Genomic DNA, 16,594 nt, shown 5'->3' on the forward strand with positions numbered 1-16,594 from the left:
CTACCATTGTCAATTTCAAGCTACCACTGGTTTAAATCCACTCACAAAATGACAACAGCTCTAACAACCAACTCTCCTGGTGCACAATGTCTCTAGCACACTACTGGATCTCCCCAACTTTAGTTGATCCTCAAATTCTCCAATGTAATCCTCCAATCTTCTGCCAAATAGGAGACAGAGAGTGCCTATTTGTGCAGGGTAGGAAAAAGAATCTGGAGGTGCAATAGCTTCTTATATAGACCTAGTTTCTGGCTTCATTTGTACACCTCACTTCTGGAGTCCCATGATGCTGGCAACTCCTAATTATTTCTGTGTCTTTGACTTGGGTTTCTACTTCCTCTCATTTGCTAAGTGAATTACTAATTTTCCATTTGGTTTCCACTTTTAAAAATTTATTTTTATTGTTTCCTTTTCCCTATTTCTTTGTCTTTGTGGATTTATTAATGTCATTTTATTGCAGTTTCAGAAGGAAAAAAGGAAATTCCTTTTTTGAAAGGAATGTATAAGTTCAGTTCAATATGTTTAACCAGAAGCCCTGACCTGGCAATATTTGAACTTCCAAAGAGTCTGAATTTGTTTATTGTTAATCATTCATTAATTTAATAAAATTTAATGAGCTTCTACTAAGAGCCAGATGCTCGTTTGGGCTCTTATACATTAGTGAAAATGTTACTGTTTTTATGGAATTTATATTTTACCAGGAAATTATTTGGTATTACTTGCATCTGGATTAACAAATCTGAAAACCCTCCTGAAAAAAATGTATATTGTGGAAAATCAAAATAAAACCACCTGTTAATGCTTTAATATACCAAAACCTAAGTAAATTATTCTTCAGAACACTATGACTATAGCAGTATAACTATACTTTTATCTGGACTAAACTGTGATTGAATCACAGTAGAAAACATTCTCTATCATGAGAATTTAGGTCTCTATGTTCCAAATTGAACTTAAAAAGAAAAAAAAAAAGATGACAGCATGATTGCAGAGCACTGAAAAACACTAGGCATTACGAAGAGTAATGATCCCTTTTAGTACAGGTGGAATTAGAATGCTCCTCAAGAAAACACTTGAGATATCTGTGCAGCATAATCCTCAGCAACAGTTCAACATTAATATTTTGTCATACTATATATCAGTGGTTCTCTAACAGCAGTCTGTAAATAAGTACTGATCCATGACAAACCTCACTAGTCCATGGCAAAAAAACGTCAGTGTAAGGTCATCTAATATGTTTTCTTGTAAAGGACTGTCCTTTTACTGATATTATATCCTTAATATACTTTAGGTGTTAAAATATTCTCTTTTATAAGATGAAAGTGATGATAGATGGTATTGTTTATTTTTTAATGCCCTTACCTGTTAACATAACAAGCTGACAATTATATCCTGTCCTTGCCAATAATTTGAAATTTTACTATATAAAATCTAGATTCTCTATGTACTATCAAGGCTCAGGTGGCCTCTCCCCACCAATGTGACCCAGTCGATCCACAGCAGTGGCAAGACAGAAGCAGGGAGGATGAAGCTATGCCAGGCCCAGGGCACCAAAAGGTAGGAAAGCCAGCATCCAAGAATGGGTCCTGGGAGGCAGTGGGAGACAGGAGAATGCTGGAGCTGAGGCTCCAAGCCCCGCTTCATACTACATTTTCATATCAGACTTAATTTACAAAACATACATTCAAAGAAAAAAATTAATAAAAATGTCAAGAAGTGACCACAGAATATTAAACCTGAAGCTCGTAGCTCTTCTGGGTATTGGTCTTATGCAATTGCAGTGGTTACATAGCCATGAAACTGGTCCAGGCTTCTACCGATGGTGGCCCCTATATAGGAGGTGAACGTAATTTTCTTGGGAAATGTTCAGCCTCATCCTTAATTACCAAGAATCCCTTCAGAGGGGCACAAATATCTTCTACTGGCCACCCCAGTGGAACATGTCCCCAGCTCCTCTCTTGAACTGGACATCCCTTCACTTGGCAGTTCCCGCCCTTCCACTAACCTCCACATTCCTTCACATGGAGCCAAGGAACCACCAGGTTCTCTCTTCTGCACCCTTCCAGTACCATACAGCATTAGAACAAGCATAATACCCACTTCACGCCCCACTGGAACAGATTACTCCAAAAACTTTCCTCCTTGAGATTTCTAGACTAGAACTGGGCATCAGTCTATTTGTTCCTGGTACACTTACAAACTTTAAGAAACATATGCCACGTTCTCCCACGTGACCTTAACACATTTTACTTTACTGGCAACACCATAATGGCCCTTCAGGTTTCTACAGCACCTCAAGCATCCATCTCAAAAACAAGATGGCAGTCCCCCCTTCCTGTAACCCAACTGTACACATGATTTTCCTGTAGACTCCTTCTCTTAGATTTGTGAGGGAAAACGCATCCCTCTATACTAGGGATGTAAGAGAAAAGGCTCTCTTAACAAACCCTCATTCCCCAAACATCAGTGACCATAACTTCTTCCCCTCCCCAATCATTTTCTTATATATACTGAGAAGAGGATGATGGCGGTGATTGTTGTGGTAACAGGGCTAATTCTATCATGTACCTGTGAAGAAGGATCTGCCCCACTTCCTGCCCCACAATTTCTGGGAGCTCACTGATTGTTCTCTTAGAATCTGATGATATTTGTCACCTTTTATTTTCAGTTTTGGATCTTGGCCACAATTCTAAGACACAGGAAAAACCCCATCCAATCTGTTTCAAAATTAAATCAGATACTTGATAAAATTCAAAACTTAACTAGTGGCTCAAATGTTAAAAAAAAAAAATGCTCATTACTTTGGACATTGATACCAAGCTGATGAAGGAGGACAATTTTTTACCCTTAAAATTCAAAGTGATCTCAGATAAAGTTGGACAAATGCAACTAAACAGGTAAAGCTCATTAGATGGAAATACACTAATAAATACATGTTTTATAAACATTATATACATATATATATACACATATATATATCCTGATTATTTCTTTTAGCACCTTCAATTCTGCTTCCATTTCAGCATTAGCTTGAGCCTGTTGTTGAAGTAACTGCTGCAGTTGTTGGAAAGAATTTATGATAGCCTTTAAAAAAATAAAAATTTATTAATTTAAAAAGTTTTAAGACATTAGGTATGTTTCTAAACTCATTCTTAAAATACATTTTCTAGCTTCTTAACTTACTAATTTTGTAGTTTAATTTTAATGCCATAATAAACAATATACTGAAATAAACTAATGGCACATTTTATTAATTTAATATCTAACATACGTTACTTTACATAATTTCTTACAAAATACTAGTTCTAAGAGTTCCTCAAATAATTAACAAAGTTCTTAAAATGACCATGGATTCTGAGACACTACTGAAAAATGTGAAGAACTCAAAACTAAAACTTTTGTTGTCTTCCCCCTCAAATAGCAAATATATCACTACTAAAATGTCATACCACTAATGGGCTAGAATGTCACTGCATGTGTTCAGAATCAAACAGAAGAAAAGCAGAAGAGAAAAAAAAGAAACAGTAGAAATTTTTTTTCACATATCTTTCTTTTTAAATAGATGAATTATATTTTATTTAATTTTGGAGGGGGAGGAAGTAATTAGGTTTATTTATTTACTTATTTTATTATTATTTTTTAAATGGAGGTACTGAGAACTGAACCCAGAACCCTGTGCATGCTAAACAAGCACTCTACCACTGAGTTATACCCTCCCTCAGAACAGAAGAATTATAAATATCAAATTGATTCAAATGAGAGTATAATATCCTATGAATGCATGCTCTAAGCATATAAACATGTCACTAATCATCTGCTAGGGTACCACTGGTCTAAATTATCAAGGAAAAAGCTGATTCATTTTTGTTCTTTTATCTTATTTATTTACAAAATATTTTACTGTAATCTTTCTCCAGTTTTATAGAGACATAATTGACATATAACATGTGTAAGCTTAAGGTGTATAACGTGTGATGATTTGGTACACGTATATATTGTGATATAATTACCACAATCAGGTTAACATCACACATAATCACCAACTTTTTTGTGTGTGGTGAGAACATTTAAGATCCACTCTCTGTATAAAATAAATAAGCTACAAGGATATATTGTACAGCACAAGGAATATAGCCAATATTTTATTATAACTTTAAATGAAGTATAATCTATAACATTTTTGAATCACCATGTTGTAGACTTGAAACTAATATGATATTGTAAACTAATATTGTAAATCAACTATACCTCAACTAAATAAGTAAATTTTTAAAGCAACTTTTAAATATATAAAAGAGTACTGTTAGCAAAAATCATCATGCTGTACATTTCATGTCCAGAACTTACTCATCTTACAACTGGAAGTTTGTACCCTTTGATGAACTCCTCTCTCCATTTCTCCTCTAATTTATTTTTTAATGGGCGTATATGTGAGACCTGGTTAAAAAGGCTCACATGTATCTATTTAATACATAACAATGAGTGCTTACTATTTGCTAGGAATCAACCTAGGCATGATTCTATCTGTTATTTAACTTACTTTACCTCCCATATTGTATTGGTTTTCAAAATATTTACTGGCTTCCAAAATATCTTATGATTGCTTGCCTGTTTTTCTTTTTGAATATGGGTGATTTCTTCATTAATCTTCTTATTTAATTCCAATTCCTAAAAAAATCGAATAACTTTAAAGTTATGATAGAAAATTCTATAAATTCTACATTCAATTCAGTGCTTAACAAATTTGGCTGTGTCATGACCTATTATTACTCCAGAGCACCAACATTTGTTTACTGCTGGACTCTAGGTACTAAGTACCCAGTACACGCTGGTGCAAATTTGTAGATGTTAATGTTAAAAACAACAGAATTTCTCATCTCCAAAAGCTTTTCTGGAAACACAACTGTACCAGAAGATTACCTGATACCATATTAAGATGAAAATAAAGTGATTATAGCCAAATTTTATTATCCTAAAGTCTTGTTTATGCCAAAAATTATCTAACAAATTTTTTAAAATTCATAAAATCTTTTTTTACTATGTATATTAACTCTATAAAGAAAGAACATTTTTGTATTATAATCCTAACTGTTTATATAATCTCATAAATTTTACAAAAATGTTAATTTTACAAACATGAATATATTTAGTTAAATACCATTTTGAGTCTTTCTTGAAGTTCTTGAAATTTTTGTTCTTTAATTGTTAAATTGATGTTTTCTTCTCCCATCTTATACTGTTGACATGTGACCTTGGTCTTTATCAAGTCTGAGGTTACTTTTTTTAGTTCCTTAACATAAGAAACATCAGAGAACTCAGTACACATATTTCATCAAAGCAAGGCACTTTTCTGATAGCCAAGGTGGGAATGCTATTTTGGCTATGGAACAGGCGAACACAATAACACAAAGATAGAATGCACTATCTCTGTTCTTAAAAACAATACACTACCTAAATGAACTAACCATTCAAAAGTAGCGTGCTTTCACTGATGACTTACTCAACAAAAATCTTCTAATATACAAAAGATGATCAATTCCCAAGTTCATCAGCAGCTAATAGGAAAAATTTATTTAAGAAATAACTATAATATAATGTGATGAGTGCTATATTCCAGGAATGTGCAGAAATATAAACAATGAAACAGTTTGGTTGAGGGCATCAAGAAGCCATCAAAGGAAAGTGGAATTTGCACTGTAGCAGCAGCAGCGTCCACTGTAGTTAACGGTGATGGTACAAGCTGCAGTGTACAGTACTTAGTAATGGAAGCCGGTTTTATGCTGTGGTCCTAGATACTGTATAGTTTCCCTTGTTTCTGACCATTTTCCAAGTCTGAGATGACCAACATCCAAATTTCTTTGCTGAATCTCCTTACAATTAAGAATCTTGTTTAACATACTTCAATTTTTAAAAGATTATATTTAGTAACTGAATAAATAATAGTAATAAACAACTCTTTCGTAGAAAATGTTGGTTCATTAGGGAGGTGTGATTATAGCAAATTTTAATTTTCACTGCACTGTTTAATATTTTCTCTTTTTTTCTTAAACAAACATATTTTTCATGTATCAGTTTTAAAAGAGTATTTAAAGCTAAGGAAACAGGTACAAACTAGTTATTAGTTAGAGGAAAGAAGATGACAAATGACTGAGTCCCAAAGAACTCCAACATTCATGGATTAAAGAAGCTGCTAGTATAGAAGGCTGAGAAATACAGTCAACTGAAGTAGGAGGAAAACCAAGAGAATATGGTATCAAGGAACCTGAGAAAGGAGCTGCAGAAAACAGGGGTGTCAATACCTCCAGGATTCCACATGTTACAGCCTCAGCCACCGAGAGGGAAATGTGCCTGATCACCTTTTAACCCTCAGTTCAAAATCCAGGAGAAAGGATTCATTGGTCTTAGTTCATATATCCCTTTTAGATATGCGCATTACATAAAATGACTGCTAAAGTAACCACGTGGGTCAAAAGATAGGGCTTTATTCTCAGAAAAGCAGGTACACAAAATAATGTCTGGTACAAAGAGAATAACTGGCATGTACTGAGTAATAAAAAAGAAGTCTGAATAAAGGAGGTAGGCCTTTAAGAATGAGCAGTATACTGGCTGTCCTTATTTGTCCCTCCTGATTCACTCTCTACTCTTTGTCTGTGGCCTATGTGGCTGGTATCTGTGGATATAGCAAACAGGCTCCCTTCCCTCTGGCTTGGTTGGGTTCAATCTATGGGAGGCATCAGTAAATCAGTATGCTGGGGAGAGAAAGAGAGACTGAGGTACTTTCTGAGTTCCCTCCCTACATGACCACAAATCGGCAATAGCTCTGTACTTTTACCAAAAGTCACAGCTTCTGAATTGCAGCTTTCTTCTACAGCTTTACCTATAGCTTTCCCCAGGTTCCAGTACTGCTTCCTTCCCTTGCCACCTTCAGGTCTAGGCGGTGTAATCATTCCCCTACTTCTATCCCTTGTTGACTTCCATTAACTCTGCCCAAAACTTTGTAAATAGCTTCTCCATCAAACTTTTCTCAATTACCCATTCCGATGTGCCATCTGTTCCCTGCTTCAATCCTATTTAATAGAAGTAAATTGAGAGACGGCATTTCAAGTTGGGGTAGGGGATATGGAGCAGAGAAAAGACAAAAGACAGGAAAAAATTAAGAACTATGATAATGGCAACAAAGATTTTGGATTAAACAGAATGCAAGATGCTTGTTAGGAGGTAGTAGGAAACAACGTTGAACACGCAGAATGGGACTAGACCGTGGAAATTCTGGAAAACAAAGAACACTGGGACTAAATCAACATGTTGTACATCTTACACTTACACAATGTTATATGTCAAGTATATCTCAATAAAGCTGGAAAAAAATTTTGAGACCTGATTTGGTGGACAAAAGAGAACTATTCAATCTATCATTCCTTCTACATATGCTAAGTATCTAGCATGTGTCAGGCACATAGAAGTAATATATTCAACTAGTACCTTAGTAAAGTTAGTCTGGAAAAAAAAGTGAATACAAATTGAGAAAGGAACACTTGCTAAGAGGCTATTTTATTAACCCATGCATGGGATGATGAATGTCTATACTATTGAAAAATGGAGAATGAAAAATATGAGACATTCTAAAGGAAGATATAATTGAACAGAAAAAAGGAAGTGAAGGAGAAAGGTAATTTCAAAGAGTCTAGGTTAATCTAGAAGAAATAAAAAACCATAAAATGTGAAAGAGAGATGCATGAAAATGGAAAGTAAATGAAAAGTCAGCTTCACTAATGAACGAGATGAAAAATCTATTAAAGACAACAAGAAATAAGGGATAGACAATGTTCTGAGATTGACTCTTAAGAAAGTCAAAAAGGACAAATTAAGCCTAAGTCATAGGCTGTTGCTGATCTAAAACAAAAATCCCTCATTCATTATTTTTCAAATTATAAAAGGTAACACATGATGAATTCCCTCAAATGAAGTTTCAAAGTATCAGTGATGGTTCACCTTCACAGGCAGCAAGATGGCATTCTTTTTTCTTGGTTGGGAAGAATGAAGAAGCAATCCCTATTACAATAAGTTACAATATACTTACTGCTAGTCAATACACTTATTGAAGAAGATGAATACACATAAAATAAGATGACCTGCAGCCAGTTGAAAATATAGAACTGGAGATTAAAAGAAATGTGGGGCTGGAAATATAGATATGAAGTCATCTATATGAAGTGAATGACTGAATTGAGGAGTAGGAACTAATTGAAAAAAAGAATATGAAAAAAAGAAAAACAGACACCTTATGATAAAGCTTTGGAGGAATAGGGGGGAAAAAGAAGACAATCAGGGAGCCAGAGGAATTTATTTGCATCCAAAGACCCTTAAAAAATTAATACATTTTATATTTTAAACACCATGTGGAACAAAACACAATACTCTGTAATGGAAAACACAAATTGTCAGTATCAGGGTGCTTCAGTTATAATTATCAGAAAACCATACTTAAACCATTAAATAATAAGGAAATTTATTCCATAGCAAGTGGTAATTTAGGTAATACGTAGTAGCAACTCTGTCTTCCTGGAGCTTCTTCTAAAGAATAAGAAAGTTTTTCTTTAAACCACCTCCTGCAGGCCAGAATTAGATCCCATGCTCCTTCCTGAACCAAATACTGGCATGAGGAATGGAAATGATATTGATTGGCTTAGAGACTGGCAGTATACTGATGTTGAGGAATTATCACAGTGTCCACTACAAGAAGAATTTCAACTAACATTGTAAAATTTATAGGTTGTTTAGACTCTTACTGACTACAAATAGTGTACAGCACAAAGTGAGGATAAATGAGGAATCTTTTTGACAAGCTGCTTGACATTCAGTAATTCATCTAACTGTCTTTGGGTTTTCAGTTTCCTTTCCAAAAAAGGAAGAGGTTGGATGCAGTTAATGGTTTTTAAATTGTGCTCTAATAGTCCTAGAGGGTCCATGGAGTCCCTCTGCAGCTGCTAAAAGAGCAGGAAGAGCCAGCACACATGGCTCCAGTGCCTCCGACCCTCCCTTCAGGCAGGTGTAGCTCTAGTTTATTTAATATTGAGCTTCCAAATCTTGAACAGAAGGTTCTGCTGTGCAAAGATAAAAACCAGTGGATTAGATGATCCCTATGATTCCAAGAAATTGAGATGATCTGAAGATAAACAGCTGGGAGAGAACCAGTCATTGTAGAAACAGAATATAATTCAAGCATAAAGGCAGGAAGAGCAACTAATGAGTTAGAAGGAACATCAGACTTTCCTGATAAAAATTTAAAAGCAAATGAGGCTATTTTTCAGTTGTCTTAAAAGCCTCTACAAATAAATAACTCACCTATAGTTTTGGTGCAGAAAAACTTACTCCATCAAAAGTTGCCTTAATTTTAACCTAATTTCAGTTGCAAGTAACAATAACCTCATAAATAACAATAGCTTGTTAAACTTTCTGAAGTGCTTTTCCATTATATTTATTACACATATATAAAACACAGAAGGCAGGTATCATTAAACTCATACTGCAGATGAGAATACAAAGGGAAGAAAAAAGAAAAGCAACACTAGTATGGTCTGTGTCATGCACCTCCTTAGGATGACTCCAGTTGGAAGGTTTAGTTTTAAAGAAGAAGGTAAAGTGGTGAGTTAAGATAAACAGAGTAAGTAAGAAATGTTATGCAGAGAATTCTGTGTAGGCATGACTAGGCCAATGGACTGGGTGACGTAATGGGGACTGAAAGACTAGAAGTTAAAAGAACAGAAAGGAGTGCGTAATGGTACAGATGATAGAAAAGGATGCTCTAGTTGGAGAATAGGAGGGCTGGATGAAAGAGCCCACAGGAAGCAGTGTTTAATGATGAGTTTCAAGGTAGGGACATAACTAGTCTATACACAGAGTCAAGGCATACAGGGAGCTGGTAGTTCCGGAGTATGAATATTAGCAATTTCTCCTTTTAATAAATATACCCTTTCTAATGGCGAATGAAGCAGAGAAGGAATTTATGTGAATAAATTGTTTATGCTGGTACTATTATCAGTAGAATGGCTGAGATCACAGGTTCTGGAGCCAAAGTTGTCTGGGTTCCAATCCTCTCTCTCTTTTCCTTGTTGTAACTTTAGGTAACTTACTGAACTGCATTCGTCCTCAAGTTCCTCATCTGTAAAAGGGGGATCTGATTTTTTAAAAAACTAACAAAGTGCCTGGCATGTAATACTCCATGCGACAAGTGTCTGTTGCCCATCTACTATGTGCCAGGCATATTATATGTTATGCTATTATAACTACTGCAGTGAATTCAAGGGATACTGATTATTTTCTCTACTTTTAAAATAAAGTGTCTGAAGTCTTAATAGTGGTATGAATAACTAAGTATTCTTTATTTGAAAAGTTAAGATTCATTGTTTCATAACTTATAACAGTAAGAGTTTTCCTGCAGACTATGAGCTTTTCAAGGAAAGGTACCATGTTTCATACTTATTCCATAACACCTTAATACACTCAGGGATCTAAGAGGAAGTAAAAATGTTAATCAATATAAGAAGAAAAGAGTGATTTTAAAAAATGTGATTTACTCTTTGCCTAAAATAAGATTTGATGAAATCAAAGTTGATTTATTCAGAATAAAGTAAATGGCAATAAAAATACTTGGTGAGAGCAGTCAATGTTAGCCAAACAGACTACTGTTAATGACACAATAGTTCATAGTCAATTTGTAAGACTGCATAGAAAGTGATAGGTATAAGCATAGTGCTGAGAGTTTAATCACTGATGGAATCAGATCACTTCCTCTGATCAAGGTAACAACCACAGCCCTGCAGAACACTATGTTACAGACGGATGCTCCTTGTCTAAATGTCAACAGACCAGTACAATTTTATTATTGATAATAGAAAAATAAACCTTAGTAGGTGGTGAGTCACTAGCATTATGTTAACTTTGAAAGAACACCATATTTGGGGGCTAGAAAATAACCTTGACCGTCTTAATCCTCACCCTAAATTTATGAGATTAAAGTGGGTTAATTCTGCATTATAAATTCAGATCCATGAATAGTCTAGAAAACAATTACAGAAATAAGACAGTATAATAAAGCATTATTTTAGTTCATCAGCCAGATTCTCTGACTTTGAACAAACTTGCTGAATAAAAGAATTTATCAAAATAGCCACCCTGGATAAACATTCAAAAACATGAGATGATAGCTAAATTGACTACGGATACTGAAGAATACAAAAGTAAAGCTAGTCATTTTAGCAATTAATTTAACTTTTTAAAGATTTAGGAGATTAATTCAAAGGAAAAATATGTTAGAGAACCTCAAAGTTTTAATCTCAACTCAGATTTACAAGATGTTTGACTAATATTTATATTGTCACTCCATATTTAGTCAAACATCACCTGAGTAACAAAAAGAAATATTTTATTCTAAGCTGATTTTTTAAAAGACACCAATCATATAAAGTTTAAAACAATGTACATATTTCTTTACAGAGAGCATTTTAAAACCCTGCTTTCAAGCTCCTTGAAAATGAAAAGAAAACTTGCAATAATTTTTTTGAATTTTAAACTTTTTAATATTGGGTTTTCCTTAAGCAAGATACACTTGTATGAAGTGAATAACTTAGAAAGTAAATTATGGGGGGTGGGTGGTATAGCTCAGTAGTAGAGCACATACTTGGTGTGCATGAGGTCCTGAGTTCAATAACAGTGCCTCCATTAAGGGGAAAAAAAGAGTAAATTATCAGATGGCTTGTTTTATACTAGTGACCTGTTCTAGGTTCCCTACAATGATCTACTGATAAACATACAATTAAACTGAAGTATATGGCTAAAATTCATATTCATATAAAGTGGCTTACAATTCTCTGAATTAATAAAGGAAGATTGGTTTTCTTTAAGTTTTTTCTTCTGTCAAGGTTACAAAACTCAACAAACTTCTATGTCTTTCTACATTCCTCAACAACTGAAAACATGGAGCTGTTGTAATCATCTAAGTTTTATAGAAGATACTCTAAAACTCATCAATTCCTATTATAATAATTGTTATGAAACAACAGGGAAGTGGGAAGGAGGTGAGAAAGGGTGAAAACTCAGTATGTGGCTGACAAAAGTAAAAACTAATCAATTTTTATGTCTTTCTTTTTCTCTTACATATTAATTACTCAATCTTAAGAGCATATTAAATTAAAATCAGAGACCTCCATGAAATGATTTTCCACTGAAAATATACTTTTGATTTTATAACCTTTACAGCTTTTAAATATCCTGAACTTTTAGTACACTGTCTGTTTTCTAACCATTTTTTCAAAGCTGTTAGTGCAGCAAATAAACAGCACATGCTTTGATCTCATTAAATTACAACTTATAGTTCCTAGAGTCATAAATATCGTGCCCTTTTCTCCTTTACCCCTCATCTTCTGGTATGAGGTAGTCTGCTAAATATCACTATCTCCTTGAGTGCTCTGACGTTTACTCAGACAAACAGCAGAGGTTATGAATGCTGCTCACAGATACTATCGGGAAATTTTTCATGATTGCCATAATGGTGAACCCAGCATTCAGAACTGTAATACCTAGTTTTATCTAACAACTAAGTTCGGTCTGTTTAGCTTTGCACCACGCACACAAAAAAGAATTCCATCTTATCATAAACCAATAACTTAACTGCTCTGGACAAAATCATAGGACAGTATAAAAGAAAAAAAATTATCTTTGAGAAAATTGATGATTAAATGTTTTAAATGAGTGCTATAAAGCAATGTTGCTAGGCTTGATTAGCCTCTGAAAAAGAAAATCAAAACAGAAAAAAACTTTTCTTAAACTTAAAAATCAAGACTACATACCAAAAAATACAAAACTATGATACTCAGAATGTCTGAAATATTAAAAATTGTCTATTAAAATATATTCATAAATTCTTACCCTTTCAGCTACTAGAACTTGGAAGCCTAAAAGGTAATAATATTCTCTTGCTTTACCCTTCTACACAAACTCTCTTCCGAGAACTATTTGGCAGCGTGGTTACTGACTACAAAGCATTTGAGAGGGACAGAGGCCACCACTGTATGGCACATCAGTACATTTAGGCAACCCTGGCCAAGGCTGCAAGACCTGGGGAAAGGGGGCAAGTGTGCTGATGAGCAACACTGCTCCACTTGTACACAGAGAATGTTTTTACTCTTTTCACATAAATCCACCAAAGGAATCTCTCCATGGATTTACATGAGCCTTGTCTCCATCTATGAGTCAGTCTTACACTACACATTAGAAATACAGTAGTGTATTATGTTACAATGAAACACTTGTCTTTAACGAAAAAACAATTTAGTAGGGAAATTTATGAGGTATAATATTTTCATAATAATGCAAAAACTAATTGAAAAAGGCATATGACTATTTTAACATAATCACCAAATTAATGATTTAACCACTCAAGACACTGAGAAAAATATTAAACAAAAAATAAACCAAACAGGTATCACTGAAAATGTGCTTATTCACAACTAGTCAGTATTAGTTATTTATATTTGCCTTTAAAGCTTATACTGATAAAAATGAATAGTCCATTTGACAATTCTCTGATTTGAGACTACTAACAAAATTTTCAAATTACAGTCTTTTCTCTTTATATGAAGAGAGTCGTCTTTAATATTCTGAAATGTGACTGAAAAGAAACATTCTCTACATATAAACAGTCCTCTTAGGTAGTTTGCCAGATAGGCATAAGACTTTTAAGGGCTAGAGACATAGGCTTATTACTATTCTAATATTCTGTACTGAGCTACCTGTATGCTCTTAATTTCTGATCCCTCGGGTATAAGAATAGAGTCCAGGGAATATAAAACCAATTTATTGGCAGTTATAAGAACAAAGATCTAGATATAACAGTGTTATAAATATTAATGGTCTTTAAACTGTGGCTTAGCATTTAGAAGTCACATCACTCTTTAGCCCAAGTGGTCCTGCTTTCCTTGAAATTGTGCTAAAAGAGAAAGTGGTAAAATTTCCTGTTTTCTTGAATTATGCATTAAAGTATAAGTCATTCATCTGGTAGCACAAAACACTCTCTTCAAAACTTAAGCCTGTGTCTCTATAAATAAATTATTTTAGTAATTTTTTTTTTGGTAAAATTATAGCTAAATGCAAAAACAGAGGGTCTTTTGGTTTCTGGTCCAGCATGTAAGAAGCTTAGTTAGAAGTTTCCACTTCATCCTAACACAAGGAAAAAGCTGAACAAGCTGAAAATCAACACCTTCTCTTAAATCTGCTGGAGAAATGAGGTCATAAGGCAAACTGCTGCCTCAAAAACTAGACAGATGGACAGGTGAATACTGAGAATCATAAACAAAAGCCTCCACAGGAACTAGTACCAGGGTAGGAAAAACTGAACTCAGACTAATTCTCAGAAGCCCAGTGTGGTTAACTCTGGGGGTTAAAAAAAATTCAGAGGGACACAAGTCATGCAGGCCCTCACACTTTTGTAAAATTTTACCTCCAGGTCCTCTCACAGTGAATATCACAGAAAAATTCCTTCTAGCAGGAGGAAAAGGAGAGGAAAAGGAACCATTTTGAAATACACCAACTCATTCTATTCTTATCAGCAAGTCCTGCCCTCAGGAAAGACTATTTGAGCAAAGCCTAAACTACCTGAAGGAAAGGTGATACCCAACTCCAGCCGCCTCCAACCATCCAGCACCACACAGGGAAGGGAGCGGGGACTGAGGAGCACTGGTGTGTGGTGAAGGTCACAGTCCAGGGGTAACAGGCTCATCTAATCCTAAGACACCCCCACCCCCACCACTACATTATTATAGGCCTATTTACTGTAGTTCCTTTCACCCAGCATACCATGTCTGCCTTCCAACAAAAAAATTAAAAGGCATACCAAAAGGCAAAAGACACAGTTTGAAGAGATTGAACAAGCCCCAGAACCAGAGTGAGATATGGCAGGGATATTAGGATTATCAGACCCTGAATTTTAATATACTAAAGGCTTTAATGCAAAAAACAAACAAACTAACAAAACAGACAAAACATGGGAGAATAGATGGATAATGTAAGTAGAGAGATGAAAACTCTAAAAAAGTCAAAACAAAATGCTATAGATCAGAAACACTGCAACCGAAATGAAGAATGCCTTTGATAGGCTTAATAGTTAGACTGGTCAAGGCTAAGGAAATCATCTCTGAGCTTGAGGATGTATGTGACAGTAGAAATTCCAAAACTGAAAAAAAGAGAAAAAAACTAAAAAGAGCACAAGAGAATATCCACCAATTGCAAGTCACCTAGTGTAACATATGCTAGTATTTAGGATATGCATAATGGGAGTACCAGAAGGAGCAGAAAAAAAGGAAAAGCAGCAATATTTGAAGCAGTGATGACTGAGACTTTCCCCAAGTTAATGTGACACCAAACCTCAACCCAAGAAGCTCAAAGAACACCAAGAGGAAAAAGTGACCAAAAAAATCATATCCAGCCATCTCTTATTCAAACTTCAGAAAATCAAAGATAAATTTAATATCTTGAAAGAAGCCAGAGGAGAAAAAAATCTTACCTATAGAGAAGCAAAGATAAGAATTATATCTGACTTCACAGAAACCATCCAAGCAAAAAGTAGTGAGGTGAAATATTTAAAGTATTGAAAGAAAAAAATCCTCAACCTAAAATTTTGTATCTTCTGAAACTATCCTTCAAAAGTGAAGGAGAAATGAAGACTTTTTCAGACAAGCAAAAATCAAGAGAATTTGACTGATAGTGCTAACTACAAATGTGCAGTCAACAGTAAGTCAGAAGATATGAGAGCACTGATGCAATCCATATAGGCAAGCCTTACAGAAGAGAAGGGTAAGTCTGGGTCTGGTGGGACAAATGGAAGATATTTTGCACACCAATAAATTAAATAATTACAAAGTAAGTGTAATTTAATTAATAAATATTTAAATGACACTCAGTAAATGTTGTTTCAAAGCATCTATTGAGTGTCAGTAAGGACAGACACTTAATTCTCTCAGGTATAAAGAGGTGGTCCAAAGTGGTATTATTTCAGTTGGGGGTTTGAAAGATTAGGCAAAGGAAACAGAACAGGACTTGCCTGCTTCTCCTTCCTCTCGTACCACTCTCCTCTTGTATCAGTGGCACTAATGAGATTAACATATAGTGAATGCTTATCACTGCTATTCATGACACCATAAAAATGCATGTCACTGGTCACACATCAAAGAAATAACATTTTGAATGGGTTAGAACAAATTTATTCATTGCTTTATCAAAATCATAACTCAAAGTTTATGAAGCTGTATTCAAAACATTTTATTTATCTTTATACAAAAAACTACCCAACTTTTCTAGTATTGTTTCATAAAATTATTTTAGACTAATTTTTATATAATGCAATAATCAATCATACCTTCTTTAAACTGCATATTTCAGATTCTTGCTTTTTATTGACAGCTGAAAGTCTTTTGTTTACCTGTATTGCTTCCTGTACTGCAACATGAAAGACACTTAGTAAAATATTGTATTCAATGAACATTTTAAGGAAAATATTAACATGGATGAGGAAAATAGCTTCAATGCAATGTATATAATT

At 34.4% G+C, this 16,594-nt stretch overlaps 1 protein-coding gene across 1 annotated transcript in view; it reads right to left on the reverse strand.

The window, feature by feature from the left end:
• Positions 1-16,594, reverse strand: part of CCDC73 (coiled-coil domain containing 73) — a 77,148-nt gene that overhangs the window by 22,531 nt on the left and 38,023 nt on the right. Inside the window, 4 exon segments of the mRNA XM_032488414.1 lie at positions 2,968-3,084; positions 4,609-4,668; positions 5,159-5,290; positions 16,412-16,491. Of these exon segments, the coding sequence (XP_032344305.1) occupies positions 2,968-3,084; positions 4,609-4,668; positions 5,159-5,290; positions 16,412-16,491 (389 nt within the window).

The sequence above is a fragment of the Camelus ferus genome, chromosome 10 (assembly GCF_009834535.1).
Source record: "Camelus ferus isolate YT-003-E chromosome 10, BCGSAC_Cfer_1.0, whole genome shotgun sequence".
Classification (NCBI taxonomy): domain Eukaryota; kingdom Metazoa; phylum Chordata; class Mammalia; order Artiodactyla; family Camelidae; genus Camelus; species Camelus ferus.